Genomic DNA, 20484 nt, shown 5'->3' with positions numbered 1-20484 from the left:
ATAAAGCATATTGCAAAGATATTTAAATTCTTCTTTGGGTGCTGCCCCTGTAGCAGGTGGCTGTGCATTCTGGTGCTGTCGATTGGAGCTTTATGGTGGCAGTGTCCACGCGGGTCACATATGCACAGTAGGCATCTCGTGGTGCCATTTCCTCGTCTAGCGCACACACAACCCAATCCCTCCAGTTCCTTCTCAGCTGTCCTCTGCTGCAGACGGAACTCGGGGCAGCACTTGTTACTCTTGCCAAACCTTTTAAAAAAACAAAAAATAGTTTAAATAGTTAAAAGTTCTAATTAGTTTTATTTAGTGTTAGTGATGATTTTGGCTGGGGGGGAGTTAACTTTTCCAGTTTACCCTCCCTGCGCCGTGGTTGGTTAACTGTCGGAGATGCCTGGTTCCCCAGGCTTTAAGTGATGCAACTCTTGTTGCAAAGTAATGCCCATTTCTGACAGACACTCTGTGTGCGTCCAGTGTCTTGGGGAGATGCATATTTTGCATAAATGCACCCATTGCAGTAATCTGAAAGCGAGAGCTCGGTGTTACTGAGATCTCCACTTGAAAATGATACTGATAGAGAAATCTCTTCAACAAGAGCCAGACCAATGGACCTCCTCTCTGGGCACCCGACATGCAGAGACAGGAGACTTGCCTTCCTCTAAAAGATGGACGAAGAGGGCACAGAAAGCACTGCAGAAACATTGGCTGTTTCCTGCAAGTCGCTACCTCTGATGCCAACACATGCTTGGGTGAGCACCTATAACACTCTGGCACCTCTGGCACTGCTGTGTCCTGAATGAAGGAGATAGTCAAGGCACAGATGGCAACATGCCTCCTCCAAGGCACTGAATTCACCCGTAGGGGACCTGGTACTGAGCATCTCCTCAAGCACCATGCCTCCACCCCGGCACTGGCATCAGCTGAGAAAACCAAGTTGGCACTGACCATGCTGACTAAATCAACGCCACATCTTGATGGCACCGACATCAGAACTGACATAGAATCTACTGCAACAGAGAGGCTTGGCAGTGTCAGCGGCACTGCAGTCCCCACTTCTTGGTACTGAGGGCTCTCCTGTAAGTTATAGAGCAGATTCCCATACTTCTCATGGCGCAATTCACTCGTCCGATGATGATGATGATATGCAGGAACCATGCACTTTCTCGCCGCACCACTCATCACCGAAAGACAGACCGACCACCATGTAGCCAAATGGGTCCTAAATACCCTTATAACCAGCCAGCTCAACCATGATATGCCCCACCATCGATGTATCCACCAATGGCCTTCCCAATGCAATGGGCATATTGGGAACCCTGGGCAATTTACTGGGGACCCCACACCAGGCCACCCATGGCTCATAGAGGTGAGCTGAGGTCTAATCCCGTGTCTCCCACTCTGCAGCCAACGGAGGCTCAGAATGTTGGGGATGAGACAGAAACAGCCACTGATCAGGAAGCAACATCTGCTCATAATACTTCTCCTCCCCGGATGAGGCAATCATGCCACTGTCGCCTACCTCGGTGGATGACTTCAAACAGTTCTAGGAACAGTGCAGATAAACCAGCACAAGCTGATACAAATCTTATAACTTGCATCTACTTCCAAAATTGCCCTGCCCATCAATGGTGTGATCTTGGAACTAGCTGAGACAGTCTGACAGACATCAGCCTCAATTCCGCTGACATGCAAAAGGGCCGATAGAAAGTATTACATCCCTGCCAAAGGGGTGGACTTCCTCTTCTCTCACCCGCCTCTCAATCCTTTGGTGATCACCACTGCTAACCAATGTGGCAAACTACAGTTTCGCCCCGCAAGACAACACGAGGCTCAACCTCTTTGGATGAAAAAATCACTCCTTGGTGACATTACAATTCTGAGTCGCTAACTATTCAGCCTTGCTGGCCAAATACAATTATGATAATTATGAGAAACTCAGCTCGTTGACAGTGCAGTTCCCCGAGGAGAGACAATCACAATTCCAGGCCATTGTAAATGAGGGTCAACTTGTAGCTAAAACATCCCTCCAAGTGTCTTTAGGCATCATGGACATGGCAGCCAGAATCATGGTTACAGCCTTAGTTATGCACTGAGCATCCTGGTTACAATCCTCTAGCATACATAAAGAACTGCAAACCAGGATCGAGGCCCTACCTTTAGACCAAGAGAAGCTATTTTCGACAAGACACATGAGGTGCTCCACTTAATGAAGGATTCTCGAGCCACACTGCACTTCAGGGATCTACACTCTACTTGCGAAGAGAAGATTAAACCAGCCATATCAGAAGAACAGGGATTCCTCTTCCAACCGACAGCAACAACAGTGGAATATGAGAACCAAAAACATCACCAACGGTCGCAGTGACAGAGAGCATCTCTAGTTCAACTGTTGACTTCTCAGTTGGCTCCGCCCAAGCCACAATTCCGAAATTTTGGTTGAGGGTCTGGATGACCTCCCTCACCAGGCAGCGCTTTCACCCAGTCTGTCCCCATGCTTTGGACATGGCCTTCACCCATTCTACCACATCTGAGCTTCAATAACAATGGATCAATGGATGTTAGAGATTGCACGATCGGGATATACCATCCCGTTTACCTCCTGACCACCTACCAACCCTCCCCACCCCCCCAGTCCCTCCTCAGGTATGCTTCTCATGAGCACCTGATCAACTTCTTGTCATAACATCTTCTGCAACTTGATGCCGTGGAATGAGTACTTTTGCAAAACGGGAAAGGGGTTCTACTCCCACTACTTGATCCAGAAGAAGAATGGGGGATAGAGCCCTGTCCTGGATCTCATGAAACTCGACTAGTTCATACACACTCAAAAGTTCAAAATGGTGACACTGGGCACGATACTTCCAGGGCTGGAAAAGGGGGACTGGTTTTCAGTCCTCGACCTACAAGATGCTTATTTTCGTATTACCATACACCCGGCTCACAGGAAATTCCTGCGTTTCACAATAGGACACGAATGCTTCCAGTACAGAGTACTACTATTCGACCTATCTACTGCACCAAGAGTTTTCTCCAAAACCCTAGCGGTGATAGTGGCACATCTACGCAAACAGGGAATAATGATTTTCCCTTACCTAGATGATTGCCTTCTCAAAGGCCCAATACAACAAGAAGCACTGGACTTAGTACTGATGGTCACACTATTCAGGGATCTAGGACTACAGATAAATGAACGAAAATCCGCTCTAATCCCTGTCCAACAACTGGACTTCATCGGGGCACATCTCAATGCTATAGAAGCCAAGGCATCAGTGCCCCTGAACAGATTCACAACTAGTTTGCATCCATAACGAACCACAAATGTTCCGCTGAATCTGCATGGTTCCATAATGGCAAACTAGCCTGCTCAGAACAAGTTAAACGTGTAACTAAACAGCAAGAAGGTGACCATGCGCAATACTTGCCTTCAAAAATGAAAGAGATTCTCCTCCTGGTATCAAGAAAAACACTTGACTGCCTCCACAGCACCACTATTGGTAGTGCTGGAATACCTACTGGAGCTGAAATGCTTTGGTTTAGCAATGAGCATGATCAGAGTCCATCTTGTGGCAATTACTGCATTCTATCACGAGATTGATGAGAACTCAATTTTGCGCACCCAAATACTAAATGCTTCCTCTTAGGTCTCCAGAACATTTACCCAGAAGTTTGCCAACCTACCCCTGCCTGGGAACTCAAATTGGTGTTGAAATGCCTCACCACACCACCATTTGAACACTAAGGGCTGGTCTACACTGAGGGGGGGATCAATCTAAGATATGCAACTTCAACTACACTATTTGCGTAGCTGAAGTTGAAGTATCTGAGTTCGGCTTACCTGGCCGTCCTCACGGCAGCAAGTTGACCACTGCGGCTCCCCGTAGACTCCGCTTACTGCTCCTGCTGAGATGGAGTACGGGTGTCGATTCGGGGATCAATTTATCATGTCTAGATGAGATGCAATAAATTGATCCCTGATAGATCGATTACTACCCGCTGGTAGGTAGTATAGACGTGGCCTTAGCCTCCTGTTCCCTGCTGCATTTCTCCATGGAAGTGGTCTTTCTGGTTTCTGTTACTTCTGCCAGACGGATGAGTGAGTTTGGGGCGCTCATGGCCGATGCTCCCTGCACAATATTCTTCAAAGACAAGGTCATGCGACATCCTCACCCAAAATTCCTACTGAAGATAACATCAGCCTATGATATGAACCAACCAGTCCATCTTCCCATGTTCTATCCCAGGTCTTACGGCACTCCAACGGAGGCCGTTTTACATACTTTGGATGTTAGGTGGGCATTAGCGTTTTACCTGGAAAGGACCAAATCTTTTGGGAAATCCTCTAGACTTTTTATTTCTATTACTAAGCATTCAAAAGGCTGCGCAATATCCACTTGGAGATTGTCTAAATGGATCTCCACATGCATTCAACAGTGCTATCGTATTTGAAATACTGACCTTCCTACACATATCAGAACGCATTCTGCTTGATCTGTTTCTATCTCAATAGTGTTCCTCAACGATTTTCCGATATTAGAGATTTGTAGGGCAGCCACTTGGGTCTCTGTCCACACATTCACTGAGCACTATGCAGTCACTCAGGACTCCGCAGCTGACACCATAGTTGGCCTAACCGTACTTTCATTTGCATTATAGAGGTATCTGACATGGAGCACCCACAGAGACTGCACTCGAAGAAGAGAAAGTTATTCACCATGTGCAATTACTAAGGTTCTTTGAGATGTGTGTCTCTGTATGTGCTCCACTACCTGCCCTCCTCCCCTCTGCTTTGGAGTTCACCACTAGGAGTCTGCAGTAGAGAAGGAACTGGAGGGCTCGGGTCGTGCTAGACGTGGCACCAATGGCACTGCGAGATGCCTACAGTACACACACGACTTGTGTGGGCACTGCTGCCATAAATCTCTGATCGGTGCCAGGAGGCACAGACACCTGAAGTGGAGCATCTACAGGGACATACATCTCTAAGATCCTCCGTTACTGCACAAGTCTGGCTCAGACTTCTCTCACAGCTATGTTGTTGCATAAAGGACTCGTGATCTCACTTAGGCTATTGGATCTACATAGAAGGTTATACCAGTCTAATTAAAGATGTGATTTTATACCAATTTAGTTAAACCAGTGCAACTTCTATGTTAAGGTAAGCCCTTAGAACTCTATGAATGAGTGAAAGATGTACCAGGGACTTACTGGCTAGAGACTGATATTTGAATGATTAGTGGGATATGCTGGGAAATGATACGGGGTGGTGGAAACAATAAAGTGTGGGCAATATTCTGGTGAGAAAATTGCAGTTTTCTTTCTTAGCACCCCAACACCCCCCACCCCACCAAAAAAAAAAGCCTTTTAATCTTTTTTATGATCTCTGCTTTTTGGATTGTTGTCGTCTTCTCTGTTAGCTCTCCACAAGTAGCTCATCTGCCTTTGTTGCTAGTCATAAGATATCCTAAATCAATCAAATTAAACTAACATGATTTGTTGTTTTAGGCTATGTCTACATCTACAATTTTGCAGCGCTGGTTGTTACAGCTGTATTAGTACAGCTGTATAGGGCCAGCGCTGCAGAGTGGCCACACTTACAGCAACCATCGCTGCAAGTGGTGTTAGATGTGGCCACACTGCAGCGCTGTTGGGCGGCTTCAAGGGGGGCTCGGGGAACGCGAGAGCAAACCGGGGAAGGAGACCAGCTTCGCCGCGGTTTGCTATCGCGTTCCCGGAACCACCCTGCAAACCGCAGGGAAGGAGACCTACTTGTTCGGGGAACGCGAGAGCAAACCGGGGAAGGAGACCAGCTTCGCCGCGGTTTGCTATCGCGTTCCCGGAACCACCCAGCAAACCGCAGGGAAGGAGACCTGCTTGCTCGGGGGTTCGGGGAACGCGAAAGCAAACCGGGGAAGTAGACCAGCTTCGCTGCGGTTTGCTATCGCGTTCCCGGAACCACCCTGCAAACCGCAGGGAAGGAGACCTGCTTGTTCGGGGAACGTGAGAGCAAACCGGGGAAGGAGACCAGCTTCGCCGCGGTTTGCTATCGCGTTCCCGGAACCACCCTGCAAACCGCAGGGAAGGAGACCTGCTTGTTCGGGGAACGCGAGAGCAAACCGGGGAAGGAGACCAGCTTCGCCGCGGTTTGCTCTCGCGTTCCCCGAACCACCCTGCAAACCGCAGGGAAGGAGACCTGCTTGCTCGGGGTTCGGGGAACGCGAGAGCAAACCGGGGAAGGAGACCAGCTTGATTACCAGAGGCTTCCTCAGGTATGCTGGGATACCTGCTTATTCCACGGAGGTCAAGAAAAGCGCTGGTAAGTGTCTACACTTGATTACCAGCGCTGGATCACCAGCACTGGATCCTCTACACCCGAGACAAAACGGGAGTACGGCCAGCGCTGCAAACAGGGAGTTGCAGCGCTGGTGATGCCCTGCAGATGTGTACACCTCCTAAGTTGCAGCGCTGTAACCCCCTCACCAGCGCTGCAACTTTGTGATGTAGACAAGCCCTTACTGTTTTCCTACAAGGTTTTGAGTAGCAGTAGTCATACTGACCAGAATCCTGTATATTTCAGCCTACTGCACTGTGTGGGGAAGCTAGGAATGCCAGCAGAGGCACTGTTGAAACTTTTGAGCTTTGTTTGCGGACTCAGAAAGGCAGTGCTTTAGCTGAATCTAAAGCTATTTTTGCAAGAAATTAATTTGCAGAAATTTATTTTTCAAATGAAAGCTGAAATTCTGCAGAAACTGAAGGCTTAGCACCTTGCTCCTAGGTGAAAGTTTCCTAGGTGCAAATCTATATTTTTTAAGCCAGCTTGGAGCAGAAGTGAAGAACTTTCCTGTTGACTAAAATTTTATGTAGAGTGGCATTGTCATTAATCATACTTTCACAAAAAACATGATAAACCATATATGCCTTCATTTAATGCTCTCTTCAGAGGAGCTCGGGGGCCGGGCAGGAGAGTCCCGCAGGCCGTAGTTTGTCTACCCCTGCTGTAGGCTCTGAATAACTAAATTTCCTAGGGCGAGTTCCACAACCACGTTGTGGTGATCCTCCAGTCTGATTATATTTACTGCTACATTAGATTTTAAAAATATATTCACATGCAAACCTCTCACCTTTAAATTCTAGTCTAGACAAGATAGCAAGAGCTTTGACCTACCCTCATATTGGTGATGAAACTAACTTGACTGGAGTCGGGGTACATAAATTACTCCAAAAATTAACTGAACAGTTTTCCACTGAGGATTGCTAAGGTTGTATATGGTCAGTCTGTCTTAATAAAAGGCCTCGTAGTCAAAGATACTGTCTTTTCAAAAATGTATACAAAAACCTTAATGAAAAGGGAAACACCAACTTAAAAAGCACACCTCTATCTGAATGTTTTGTTTCTATTTCCGTTAAAAGTTAACTCCTAAAACCCTTGTAATTTAAAGATTAGAGGAAAAAATCTAGTTTGTGTAGTTTGCATTTGACAAGCACTTTGTGTATAGTCAGTTTTACTGTATTCTCTGTATATTCACTTTTCCTTTTTGTGCAAATGGTTTACACAGTAGCAAGAGGTAAGAAATACTTTACAAAACATGAAATTACTCTGCTAAATTCTTATTTTATACTCAGATTTTCAAGTCTTGAATTAAAACGTGAAATTATTGAATTGATTAAATTCCATTGTTAATACTTTTTATGCTATTGAAGTTCATTCCAAAACATTCGAGGAATGTTATAGTGGAATAAGTGAGCTGTAGTTTTCTAGGAAATAATTCTATTTTTGAATTATTGTAACACTGTATAAACGAGTGGGGTTTAGGTCAGTATATGATTTCAGCGGGATGATACGCTGGAGAGAGAAATGCATTGTCAAGATGGTATACTCTATAGCAATTGTGGCATGACCCTTTTCATATGTGTAATATTTTATATATGCTTATAAGACTTAGATAACAGTATATACATTGTGCATGCCTTAGCTACAGTTGCTATGGGAATAATTTTTTAAATTAATTTGTTCAAATCCAGAATATTGTGGTAGTATAGCTAAAATTATATTTCTTATATTAAATAATGTAGAACAAATGTGCACTTTGGCCGCTGGCACTTTGTCGACAAAAGTCAGTTTTTGTCGACAAAACTGGGGAGGTGTACACTCAATAATGCTTCTCCTGCTGATTTAATTCTCCTGCTATGCTGACCTAATAAAACCACCTAATAAGTGGCATAGAGCTTTTTGCGACGAAGTTAGAGCAACACAGTGTCAGTATAGATTGTGCGCTTGCTTATGTTGCCCTAAGTAGCTCCAGAATGTGTCCCACAATGCCTGTCGTGACTACTGGTAAGCGGTTTCTACTCTGCTGCAGGTACACAGGTATACACCCTTTAAAGCTCCAGGAATTTTTGAAATTTCCACTTCCTGTTTGCTCGGTGTGGACAGCTCACCTTGCATCTTCCTAGCTGACAATGCTTGCTTTCTGCATCAAACGCACTCCTGCAGGAAGTGCACCAGAGTTGCTGGATCTGTTGGGTCTGTGGGGAGAAGAGGCTATGCAGTCACAGCTCTGATCTAGCTGTAGGAGCTTTGGCGCCTATGAGCAAATTGCTTGTGGCATGGATCAGAAGGGGCACAAAAAGGATACACGTCAATGCTGTGCGAAGATCAAGGAGCTGAGGCAGGTGTACCAGACAGCAAGGGAGGCAAACCATCGCTCTGGTATGGTGCCAAAAACATGTCGCTTCATGAAATACTGCACGATGAGCCACGTTGCATTCATAATGTTCATCACAAGACTGGTGAGCAGTGCAGGATCCATGCTTTCAGGCAGACATGACGGGTGCAAAGTTTATGGGAGCCGTTGAAAAACAGCATGTAACCTAGTCAGAAGCCCTGAGAATTATGGGACAGAAAAAACTGCATCATGGGGCAATGATCCTGCCCTCATGGTGCACTGTGATCCCTTCCCAGAACTCCTAGCAAGAGAAGGTGGTGATTTTCACAGTGGGTCGCTACCAACAGTGCACTGCTCCATCTGTTGGTGCCAGAGCAACAACTGTGGATGCACTGCGCTGACACAAGGATCATTGTATGAATATGCGCAAGCAATGTAATACAGTGGTTTATGATTGTCGTAATTTAAATCAACTTAATTCTGTAATGTAGATATGGTTATATACAGGATTTTGTTCATAGGCAGCATATACATATATTTGAATATATTGTCACTTTCAGATCAAATGTAAATACTCTGAGAACATAAGAATAGGCATACTGGGTCAGACCAGTGGTCCATCTCGCCAAGCATCTTGTCTTCCAACAATGGCCAATGCCAGGTGCTTCAGAGGGAATGAACTTGAACAGGCAATCATTGCGTGATCCATCTCCTGTCATCCAGTCCCAGCTTCTGACAGTTGGAGGCTAAGGACACCCAGGGCATTGATGGACCTACCCTCCATGAACTTATCTAATTTTTTTTGAACCTCGTTATGTTTTTGACCATCACAACATCCCCTGGAAATGAGTTCCACAGGTTGCCATTGCATTATGTGAAGAAGTACATCCTTCTGTTTGTTTTGAACCTGCTGCCTGTTAATTTCATTGGGTGACCCCTGGTTCTTGTGTTCATGTGAAGGAGTAAATAACACTTCTTTATTCCTTTTCTCCACACCATTCATCATTTTATAGACCTCTATTATATTTTCCCCTTAGGTGTCCCTTTCCCAGCTGAAAAGTCCCAGTCTTTTTAATCTCTCCTGATATTGAAGCTGTTCCATATCCTTAATCATCTTTGCTGCCCTTCTGTACCTTTTCCCATTTTAATCTTTTTTGAGATGGGTGACCAGAACTGCACATAGTATTCAGAGTGTACCATGGATTTATAAAATAGCATTATGATATTTTATGTCACGTTATCTATCCCTTTCCTAGTGGTTCCTAGCATTGTTAGCTTTTTTTGACTGCTATTGCACATTAAGTGGATGTTTTCAGAGAACTTCGCACAATGACTTCAAGATCTTTCTTGAGTGATACCAGCTAATTTAGAGCCCATTTGTATTTTGTATATATAGTTTGGATTATGTGCATTACTATGAATTGATCAACATTGAATTTCATCTCCTATTTTGTTGCCCAGACACCCAGTTTTGTGAGATCCCTTTGTAACTCTTCACAGTTTGCTTTGGACTTATCTTAAGCAATTTTGTATCATCTCAGATTTTGCTACTTCACTGTTTATCTCTCTTTCCTCTTGGGCTGTGTGAGCTAGAGTATGCATGTTTTGCTTCCAAAGGAGTGGGGGCCGGGGTAGAAATTATCTGGAAAGCTACCAGGATTAATTTTTTCCTTAGAGATATTTAATGTTCTGATGGAATAAAGTGTTGTTGTCATCCTTAAGACAGTGTGGACTAGTTCCTTTATATGCATGTTTACCCCTTGAAAAGCAACACACATAAATGAAATGCTCTGTCAGAATAGCAGCCTTGTTTGGACCTCGGGCACCCTGAAGTTGGGGACTCTTTCCTAGTCAATATTATGCTTAGCGTATCAATTGTTAGGTGGAATAGGATTTTTCCAACTTTTCTTTATCTTGTGTTGCATCACGACAGGTTGCACAGTCCAAATGGTGGAAAACTTCAGAGCATGTAAAATTTGAGCTGATTTGGGTGATTTAATGACTATGAAGTTAAACTGGTAGGGCTTAAAAGGGCAAGACGAATGGCTAGGGTATGAGAGTACAGAGCAGTCAAGATAGACCAGTTGATTTACACTATTTAAAAGCATTAATAGTGTTTTTTGTGCACAAATATATGCTTGGTTGTCTGTGCCCACATAAAAGTGAATAAAGAAAATATTAAAATAAAATGTGCTTACTGCAACATATGAAATGTGAATTTCTAATACTTGTAATTTTATTTCCAAACAGATTCCTGCAAACATGTCAAAGGTAGTTTTCCTCCTTGAAGTATAAGCACACAGAAAGTTTGACGTTTTAAACACATCTGGACCATAAAATAGACATCTGAGAAGTTAGTTGCTGTAAAAACTAACCAAAAGTCTAAGATGTCTGTTAGTTAAAGTAGTTTGAATGGTGGTTTTTATTAGACTTATTTTCACTACAAGTGTTTTGATGAAAACCACAGACACTAAACTCATGTAAACCCTTCTTCATGCATGGTTACAGCTTAAATATTTACAAAAACATACAGAGTACACTCAATTAGTAGTGAAGTCCTTACTTAAATCAACAACAAATGCAAAACAGGGCAGTTCAGAGTTAAGGCTGACATTTTAGTTAACTTGTTATGATGTAAAATATTGAATTAAGGACCAAAAGTTAGCCATCAATTTTTATTTCCCATCTTCATTTGTGTCTTACCTTAATATTATTTAAGTAACATTTTCTATGTTTCATAGTTTCTAGTAACATGTTTAAATGGTTACTTGTTTTGTTGATATAGCTTAACAATAATATTCTTTTTTCCTTAGAACTGAAGGAACAAGTCATCATGGGAGCATTTTTAGACAAGCCAAAGATGGAGAAGCATAATGCCCAAGGGCAGGGTAATGGGCTACGTTATGGGCTAAGTAGTATGCAAGGTTGGCGAGTTGAGATGGAGGATGCACATACAGCTGTTATTGGTTTGCCAAATGGACTTGATGGATGGTCATTTTTTGCGGTATATGATGGGCATGCTGGATCCCAGGTTGCCAAGTACTGCTGTGAGCATTTATTAGATCACATCACAAGCAACCAGGATTTTAAAGGGTCCGATGGACCACCCTCTGTGGAAAGTGTAAAGAGTGGAATCAGAACAGGTTTTCTGCAAATTGATGAACATATGAGAGTAATCTCTGAGAAGAAACATGGTGCAGATAGAAGCGGGTCAACAGCGGTGGGTGTCATGATTTCTCCTCAACACACTTACTTCATCAACTGTGGAGACTCAAGAGGTTTACTTTGTAGAAACAGGAAGGTTCACTTCTTCACACAAGATCACAAACCAAGTAATCCACTGGAGAAAGAGCGTATACAGAATGCAGGTGGTTCTGTAATGATTCAACGTGTGAATGGCTCTCTTGCTGTGTCTAGAGCTCTTGGGGACTTTGATTACAAATGTGTCCATGGGAAAGGCCCTACAGAGCAGCTTGTCTCACCTGAGCCTGAAGTTTACGAAATTGAGAGATCAGAAGAAGATGATCAGTTTATCATACTGGCTTGTGATGGTATCTGGGATGTTATGGGAAATGAAGAGCTCTGTGACTTTGTAAGATCCAGACTTGAAGTCACTGATGACCTTGAGAAAGTTTGCAATGAGATAGTCGACACCTGCTTGTACAAGGTAGCCAGAATTTTGAGAGGCGAAACCTATTATGTTTTCAGTACAGTAGTAGGAGTTTTTCTGTTGTCAACAAGATGAAAATAAATTTCAGTTCAGATCTATAGAGTAGCTGAAGTTTAGTTTCTGTACAATTTTGTAACAATAACTATATGATGCCACTTACTAGAATGCCATTGGGGATATAACTAGGAACAGCAAATAATAAGGGCACTTGAGCTTCGATAATAGGCCTCCTTATTTGGTTAGGAGTTTAAATCATGTAAAAATATGTTGTGATCTATTGCAGATCAGTTGGCACTTTTATTTCCCTTGGTCATTGTTTAAAACAGTCCCTTTTTGCTGCTTCACAATGTAATAAAAATGAATTTTAAAACATTTGATAGAAATATCAGTCTTGCATCACGTTTCGCATAGAGGCTGAAGTACTTGAGAATTGGTGAGTGGAAAATTTAGTAGCTGAGGAGAAATGATCTATTTCTAAGATTAAAGAAAGGAAATGGAAAAAATGAATAAGCTGCTTTTATACCTTACAAAAAGTAAGTAAAAGGCACAAACAATTTTATTTTTTCCTCTTCTGTCATTGAGAAATGTAGCATTTCTGTCTGAATCATGCCAAAACCATTGCAAAATGACTGAATTTTGATTTCTAAAATTAAGAACTTCAATTAACTACTGAAATCTTTGATCTGATTTTTTTAAATTGTTCTTTATATACTTTTACTTCTGCATAAAGAAAAATTTTATTATACAGTTACTTGCAAATCATTTTGTATAGCTTTTTGATGTCCAGGAGTCCAACTAATTATATCTGCTCAAGAAGACAGGCACAGTTTTACTTAACGAATACAGATTTTGTGATTGTTTTTATATGCAATGAGTCCGAATTTGTATGTTTCTGTAAACAAAATGAAAGGTTGTTCTGTTACTCAATAGGACAGACTGAACATTGTTAAAATGTAATAGTTTGTTTTAACTGTCCCTAGACAAGCATTTAATCGTATTTATAAAACTGAGCTTTGATATGTAAGCTGTAAATAAAGGCAAGATAGCATCATTAGTATTGGCACCGTTTCTCTAAAGAGATATGAAACAATGACCCTGTTAACTATGTAATAGTTTTCTAGAGACAAGTGGGTGAGGTAATATCTTTTATTGGACCAGCTTCTGTTGGTGAGAGATACTGGACTTCTGTGGAGCTCTTCTTTTGGGATCTCTTACCAGCAGAAGTTGGTCCAATAAAAGATATTACCTCACCCACCTTGTCTCTCCAATATCCTGGGACAAACGTTGCTACAACAACATTGCATAAATATTTTCTATCATTTTAAAAAGTTAAACTTCATTCACTGCCAATTTTTCATTTATAATTTCAGCTGCGCTAGTCTGGAAAATGTAAATACCACAGGATAATACTGCTTTTTAATAGCTGCATGGTTTAAGCACCAATCTTGCAAATACTTGCATCCGTGCTTACCATTATTCACATGAGTAGTCTCATTGGCTTCAGTTGGACTACCTGTGTTTAAAGTTCAGCATCTATGTAAGTGTTTGCAGAGTAGGGCCTTGAACAGTTGGAAAATCATTTAAATCAATATTTAGTACTTTTTTCTGCAAGGTGTGGTTGTACAGTACTGCTATCAAGTATTTTATTGAAGTTGTGCTTATTTTGCTCACTTTTATTCTAAAAGTTTACAAAGTGAGAAATATTTTTCATGTGCAAATGAAAATGTGTATGTTACATATACTACTTCTTAATGATTGACCCTTAGGCCAGCTGTAGGGAACTGTCATTTACGGAAAATGCACATTTGACATTAGCAATATTTTTAGTTGTCTAAGTTGGTTTTTTTTTATTTTTCTTTATAACCGGCTTCAGATATCTTAAATGTTCCCAATTAAGCATTTAATATACGTACAACTAATGTAACCTTTCCCTCCAAACGATATTAATATTTAAGCAGGATGGAAACAGGTTTTATAAATCTCAATAATAAATCTCCCATGTTGTTAGTTTTGCAAATAATTTCAGCATTCAGCAAGATGGGAGTCATCAACTATAGGCTCATTGTAAACATCAATCGTGAAGAAAAAAGTTAAAATATATTTAAAAGCTTGTTTGTACTGAATGATACTCAACATGCAGACTTCTTGAACAGTGTTATTTGCAAATGATACAATTTTTTATTTAATGGTATGATGGAAGAAAGTTTTCTAGTTTCACATGATTAGCAATTTATTTTAAAAATTTGATTTTTTAATTATTTTAAATTAAATTAATTTTTTATTTTAATTATTTTAAATAATTATAAACTGCTTTGATATAGATGTGGAATAAAATCAGAGTGTGTATTATTCATTGGATACAGGATATTGTCTCAACTGTTTTGTTTTTTTTTTCTCCCTACCAGGGAAGTCGAGACAACATGAGTGTGATTTTGATCTGTTTTCCAAATGCACCAAAGGTATTGCCAGAGGCGGTGAAGAGAGAGGCAGAGTTGGACAAGTACCTGGAAAGCAGAGTAGAAGGTGGATCATTTAAAAAAAATAAGTAGCTTTGTTTCTAAGCAGTCCCCCAAACAACTAAACTCTTAACACATGTAGGTTTTTTTTTATTAAACCTTTAAGTGCCATTGGACGTTTAAGCTGTCTGCACTTGGAACTAGGAGGTGTGATTCCTAGCTTGCATAGACGTTGAGCTAGTGCTCTAAAAATAGTAGTGTAGCTGTGGTAGTATGGGCTGCATCGGACAGTGGCACAGGCTAGGTACACAGAGTACAAAGGCTCCTGGACCCTGAGATACATAGGCAGGATGGATAGCCTTTGCTCATGCTCACTGCTGCCCTTGCCACTGTGGCAACATTACTATTTTTTGAGCGAATACAAGTGTGTCTGCATGAGTTGGGAATCACACCTCTAGCTCCAGGTGTAGATGTAGCCTACATGTACATCTCTGAAAAAGGCACTCCTGTATTCTGTTGGATGTATGCTGTATGTCATGACAAAATGCTACTAAAACAGAAACTGCAGAAGCTTATGGCCCTGGAGATTTTAGGATGGCAGAGGAAAGTAATCTACTTGTACTCAAAGTTCTTGATGACTCCATTGGCGTCATTAACTTCAGACCAGTAAATTCTGATTCCTGGCATGTGCATTTGAATGAAATCTGGCAGCATATTTTTGAAGATGGTAATTTGAGTGCCATTTTTCTGTAAAGCTATGTTCAGTTACATGGCCCTAATAAGTATATTGTATGATGATTTAAGGGTCACAGCAATGTTACTGTTAACATAGTAGCGCTTGCTAATATGATATTTAAGAGTAAAAGCCTATCAACATTTCTGTTATAGCTACACCTTAAACATTCTTACTGAACTGAAGCCAGGCATATAATGTACCATCCTGCCAGTAACTTTTTAAAAAGCAAATTATATTTACATTTGTGTTTTTTTTTAATTTTAAAAGGGAAACAGAAGTGGAACTGTTTCAGGCACTTTGTGCCATATAGCTAGAAATGTGTTGACTTTACAAAAATACTAAATTTATGTTTTATCTGGACTGTAGTGCCTTTGGGTATTAAAAACTGAAGCAGAGACTGGGATTTAAGAAGCAGCTACTCCTGATTTGCTCAGATCTCCTAAATATTAAATTTCCTAAATATCTAAAACTTACTGTACACATGCAGTTTAGTACATAGATGACATTAATATTTTTCAAATGGAAACATATTGAGGATCTAGATTTTAATTGGTTATTATGAATATATCATGTTACTAATATCCAGGGTAAGAGTCCCTAATAACATGCATTGGCATGATATGCACAGCTCTTAGGGTTTGTCATATCAATGACTGATGAATTATATAAATGCCTCATGAACTTTTTTCCTTTTAAATGTTAAAAATCTTGGAGATTTGACTTAACTTGAATATACTGTGGTCTTAGAGTTAAGGTTGCATCCCTGTTAACTGACCCCATTGGCCTATGTGTATTACAGTAGATGGAATGGGAACATCACGTCCAGATATTGCTGAATGAAGATTCTAAGTATTAGAACTGCATACGGTTATGGTGTAGGGCAGTGATTCTCAAAGCCGGTCCGCTGCTTGTTCAGGGAAAGCCACTGGCGGGCCGGGCTGGTTTGTTTACCTGCCGCATCTGCAGGTTCGACCGATCGTGGCTCCCACTGGCCATGGTTCACCGCTCCAGACCAATGGGGGCTGCGGGAAGTGGCAGCCAGCACATCCCTCGGCCCGAGCCACTTCCCACAGCCCCCATTGGCCTGGAGCGGCGAACTGCAGCCAGTGGGAGCCACGATCAGCCGAACCTGCAGACGCGGCAGGTAAACAAACCGGCCCGGCCCGCCAGGGGCTTTCCCTGAACAAGCGGTGGACCAGCTTTGAGAACCACTGACGTAGGGAACAAATGCCTTTTGTTTGGTTTCTGAGTTTCTTGCATTTTTAGAAATAACACATTTCAGGGACAAGTGAAACTTCATTTTTGTGTGAATGGGGGGAATTTACATGATATAAAGCACTTTAATCCTAATTCAGTGGACACATTTAGAAAAATATATTGCTGCTACCCCTTTAGAGTCCACACTTTGTTTTAAAGTTATTTTTTCTTGGATGTAAACATTTTTTCCCTTTGATAATGCACGCAGAAATAGTATTTACACTTTTTATTATAAGCAAAATATGCAACCTTATAGCAGTTTATAACATTACATAGTTTCTGAACTTACAGCCCTCATTAGCATGAGTGAAATTTTTGGGACTATATGTAAGAAAGGGAAACTCAAGCCACAATGTCACTTTATTACATTAAACTTAACCATATTTATGCAATTAAAATAATATCGTTTCATGCTGGGAATTTAATATACAATATTGTTTACTGAGGTGGGACTAATATGGCCATTTCTGGAACTTTCAACACTGTGCTGAATAATCTTACTACTGTTATCTTGAAATACCTTAGTAATAATGCAGTGTTTAAAATTTTAAAAGCTACAATTTCAGTTGAAGAAATTGGTAAATGTAAAGAAATTCTGAAAGTGGTTTTTACCAGTCTGTAATGTCTAATTTAGAAAATTAAAATCCAATAAAATGGAAATTTTGTGAATGAGCACTGCAGTACATAGCAGTTATATAACAAAATAGGCAATTTGATGATCAAACATAGTCCAAGTAATGTATATTAAAATATAATTTAACCTCATTTTCTTGTTGATCAGTTACATAAAAGCATTTTTTCATCGCATAATGTGCAGTAAAATCTTATTTTAATATTTTCGTATTAAAGTTTGTTGTACTTAGTGCTGTAAAGAAGGCCATGTATTGATGGCCATCTTGAACAACAAAAGGGAATAAAAAAAACTTGGCTGATATAGGTTTCTACTCTTCCCCCTTACACCAGACTATCCACTCCTTTAACCTACATTCTTGCATCAATATTGGACACTTCTGTGGCTCACATTTTGAGCTTAAAATGTCTAACAGGAGGTGAAGTATGAGTGGCCAAACATCTTTGTGCCATCCCTTTCCAATAAATCAGTGTTGCTTCTAAAAGATTTTGAAGACTTGCTGGCTGGAAAAGATTAATCAGTCATTCCCAGATGTATTACTCTAGTTGCACTATTACTCCAGTTACTGAGCTGGTTTGACTCTTTTAATTTAAAAAAAAAAACAAAAAAAACCCATTCCTTAAACTAATTGCCCCATTCTTTAAAACAGATTTTGTAGCATATACATACTTAACACAATAACAAATCTGGTTATTAGATACATGTAATCCACAGAATTAATTGAACTGGATAGTTTTAAATTAACTGGCCATTTTTCAGCAAAACCTGAAATGTTAGACTTTTAAGAATTTTATATGAAATTTCCATTCAAAACAGGAAATAAGTAGATACATTTTGAATTCTTTATTTTTAGTGTAAGTACATTTTTCCCACTGTCTTAAATGGTGAAAACATTGAGAAGGTTCAAAGTAGGTTAAAGAGAAACGGATGCAAGATGCATTGAAACAAAAGAGAATTTAATACTTACTTATTTAAAAAAAAAAAAAAGCAATGGATTGGTTCCATTTGTTGTCATCAGTGTTATTTCAGACTGTATCTATAGTTCTCTCCGAGTATAAATGTATTCATTTAGTGTGACTGTATGTTAAATGTACTGCAGCTTTAGGTTGTGAAACTGTGTAGTTTAGGCAAACTATAAATCCCTTTATTTTTGTACAGCAGAACTTTAGCTTTAGAATGATGTAGAATATACTAGATGTTGAAGATTACACAATAAAGGAACTTGGCGAACCAAATCTGAGATCTTTGCTTTTTATTCAGATTTAAGAGTGTTAGAATTCTTTTTACTAAATGCTAGATGGTAAAATATGAAGTTTGGCCATAGTTCTTAAGAAAGTGGCACATTTGAGTTTTGAGATGTTTGCCTAATGTGTAATGTCACATAGATTTCTTTCCTACTTAAAATGTAGAACTAAACAGCTAATACTTTGTACTGCAAATTTTGACATTTGGTTATTCTACTGCAAGGATATAGCCAGACTACCCGCCGGATCGGCAGGTAGCGATCGATCTATCGGGGATCGATACATTGCGTCTCATCTAGGCGCAATATATCGATTCCCAGTTGCGCTCCCGTCGACTCCGGAACTCCACCAGGGTGAGCGGCAGTAGCGGAGTTGACGGGGGAGCCGTGGCCATCGATCCCGCGCCGTGAGGATGGGAGGTAAGTCGAAATAAGATATGTCGACTTCAGCTACGCCATTCCAGTAGCTAAAGTTGCGTATCTTACATCGACACCCCACCCCACCCCCGCCCAGTGTAGACCAGGCCCAAGTAAGGGCATTCCAGTGTCTGTTACTTGCACAGAATCTGGCTACAAATTGGGCTAAAACTTTTTGCATAGAAGGTTGCAGCCCAGAAAACCTGTTTCGTGCACACAAATCAGTTCATGAATTTGTACTCTTTTTTTATTTAAAAGGAAAGTATACTGGTTTTAGACACTTTAGTGTGCCGTTAGCTCACCAATATGAGTTTAAAATGGTATATTGTACATCTTGATTATTTTTTTCAGTATTTGGGATAAAAAGATAAATTGTCAAAATATTTAAATTGGAAGTGGGTTCTCCATGTGTTCAAACTACTTTTTTTCAAATACATTTTGGAAAGATTTTACTACATAAAGAATATTTAACTGTACATGCACATTATTGTACACATGCCTTGACATCCACTTGGAGATCAACAACTCCAAGCTGATTATTTAATAAAATATCCTTCTTAAATAATTTCTTTTGAAGGAGTTTTCTAGTGCATTGAGAAATTTATATAAATTTAAATGTCATGGGATAGTAGACAATTCTCATTTACCTTGTAAAAAATTTTAACGGATATCACAAAACTGGAAGAAGTCTGATTTTTTTCCCCTCCTCCCCCCCAGGTGATAACTAACTTAAATTCAGCTTCAGATGTGAGTGTTCAACACCTCAGAAGATGAGGCTTAAGAAGTTTAGCTATCTGTAACTTTATTCTTAGCACACTTTGCGGTGGCTACTTCAGAGATTCTTTTGCTTATATGATGAAGAGGTGGATTGGGTTTGTTGTATGTAAAATCACCTTCTGTTGAAATATCCCTTTGGTGAGTTAAGGATGGAGTTGTATCTTAACTCTGACATTCCTGACTCTTCTCAGTTGATGCATAATGACTTTTATGTTTTTATGTTAATATTGTGCCATCTGGTATAACTATATAAAGCATATTCTAAACAAAACACCTAACTTCTTGTTTCTTCCAAATATTATATTTTCTACCATGTCAATAACCTTTTAACATCAATTCATATAAAAAATTGACATTAAAACCTGGCTTTTTCACTGGATGTTTCATTGGCAAAATACAGTAATTATGTTCTAGTGAAGCCTATTTAGAACTACCTAGTTTGTTTACCTGTTAAGATACCCTTTGTTGTGTAATATACTAATCAAAATTATTAAGATTTTGGAAGTATAGAACTATATGAAGAACAGATCATAGTTGGTATTTTTTTTTGTCAAATATCCAATAGCTTTTTACAGGTACACTGGCTTTTTTGTTATGGCACCAAAGATTACAGACAGTGTCCAACATGGTAAATGCT

The 20484-nt window shown here is 40.3% G+C and overlaps 1 protein-coding gene across 2 annotated transcripts in view; it reads left to right on the top strand.

The window, feature by feature from the left end:
* Positions 1-20484, top strand: part of PPM1A (protein phosphatase, Mg2+/Mn2+ dependent 1A) — a 48715-nt gene that overhangs the window by 16647 nt on the left and 11584 nt on the right. For both annotated transcript variants that reach the window (XM_050952676.1, XM_050952675.1), the window contains 2 exons: positions 11474-12327; positions 14736-14853. In XM_050952676.1, the coding sequence (XP_050808633.1) occupies positions 11494-12327; positions 14736-14853 (952 nt within the window). In that variant the 5' untranslated portion in view covers positions 11474-11493. Of the gene's footprint in view, positions 1-11473; positions 12328-14735; positions 14854-20484 lie in introns of those variants that run through there.

This window comes from Gopherus flavomarginatus, chromosome 5 (genome assembly GCF_025201925.1).
Source record: "Gopherus flavomarginatus isolate rGopFla2 chromosome 5, rGopFla2.mat.asm, whole genome shotgun sequence".
NCBI classification, from domain to species: domain Eukaryota; kingdom Metazoa; phylum Chordata; order Testudines; family Testudinidae; genus Gopherus; species Gopherus flavomarginatus.
The sequence above is the reverse complement of the archived record's forward strand: the minus strand, read 5'-3'. Positions and strand labels throughout refer to the sequence as shown.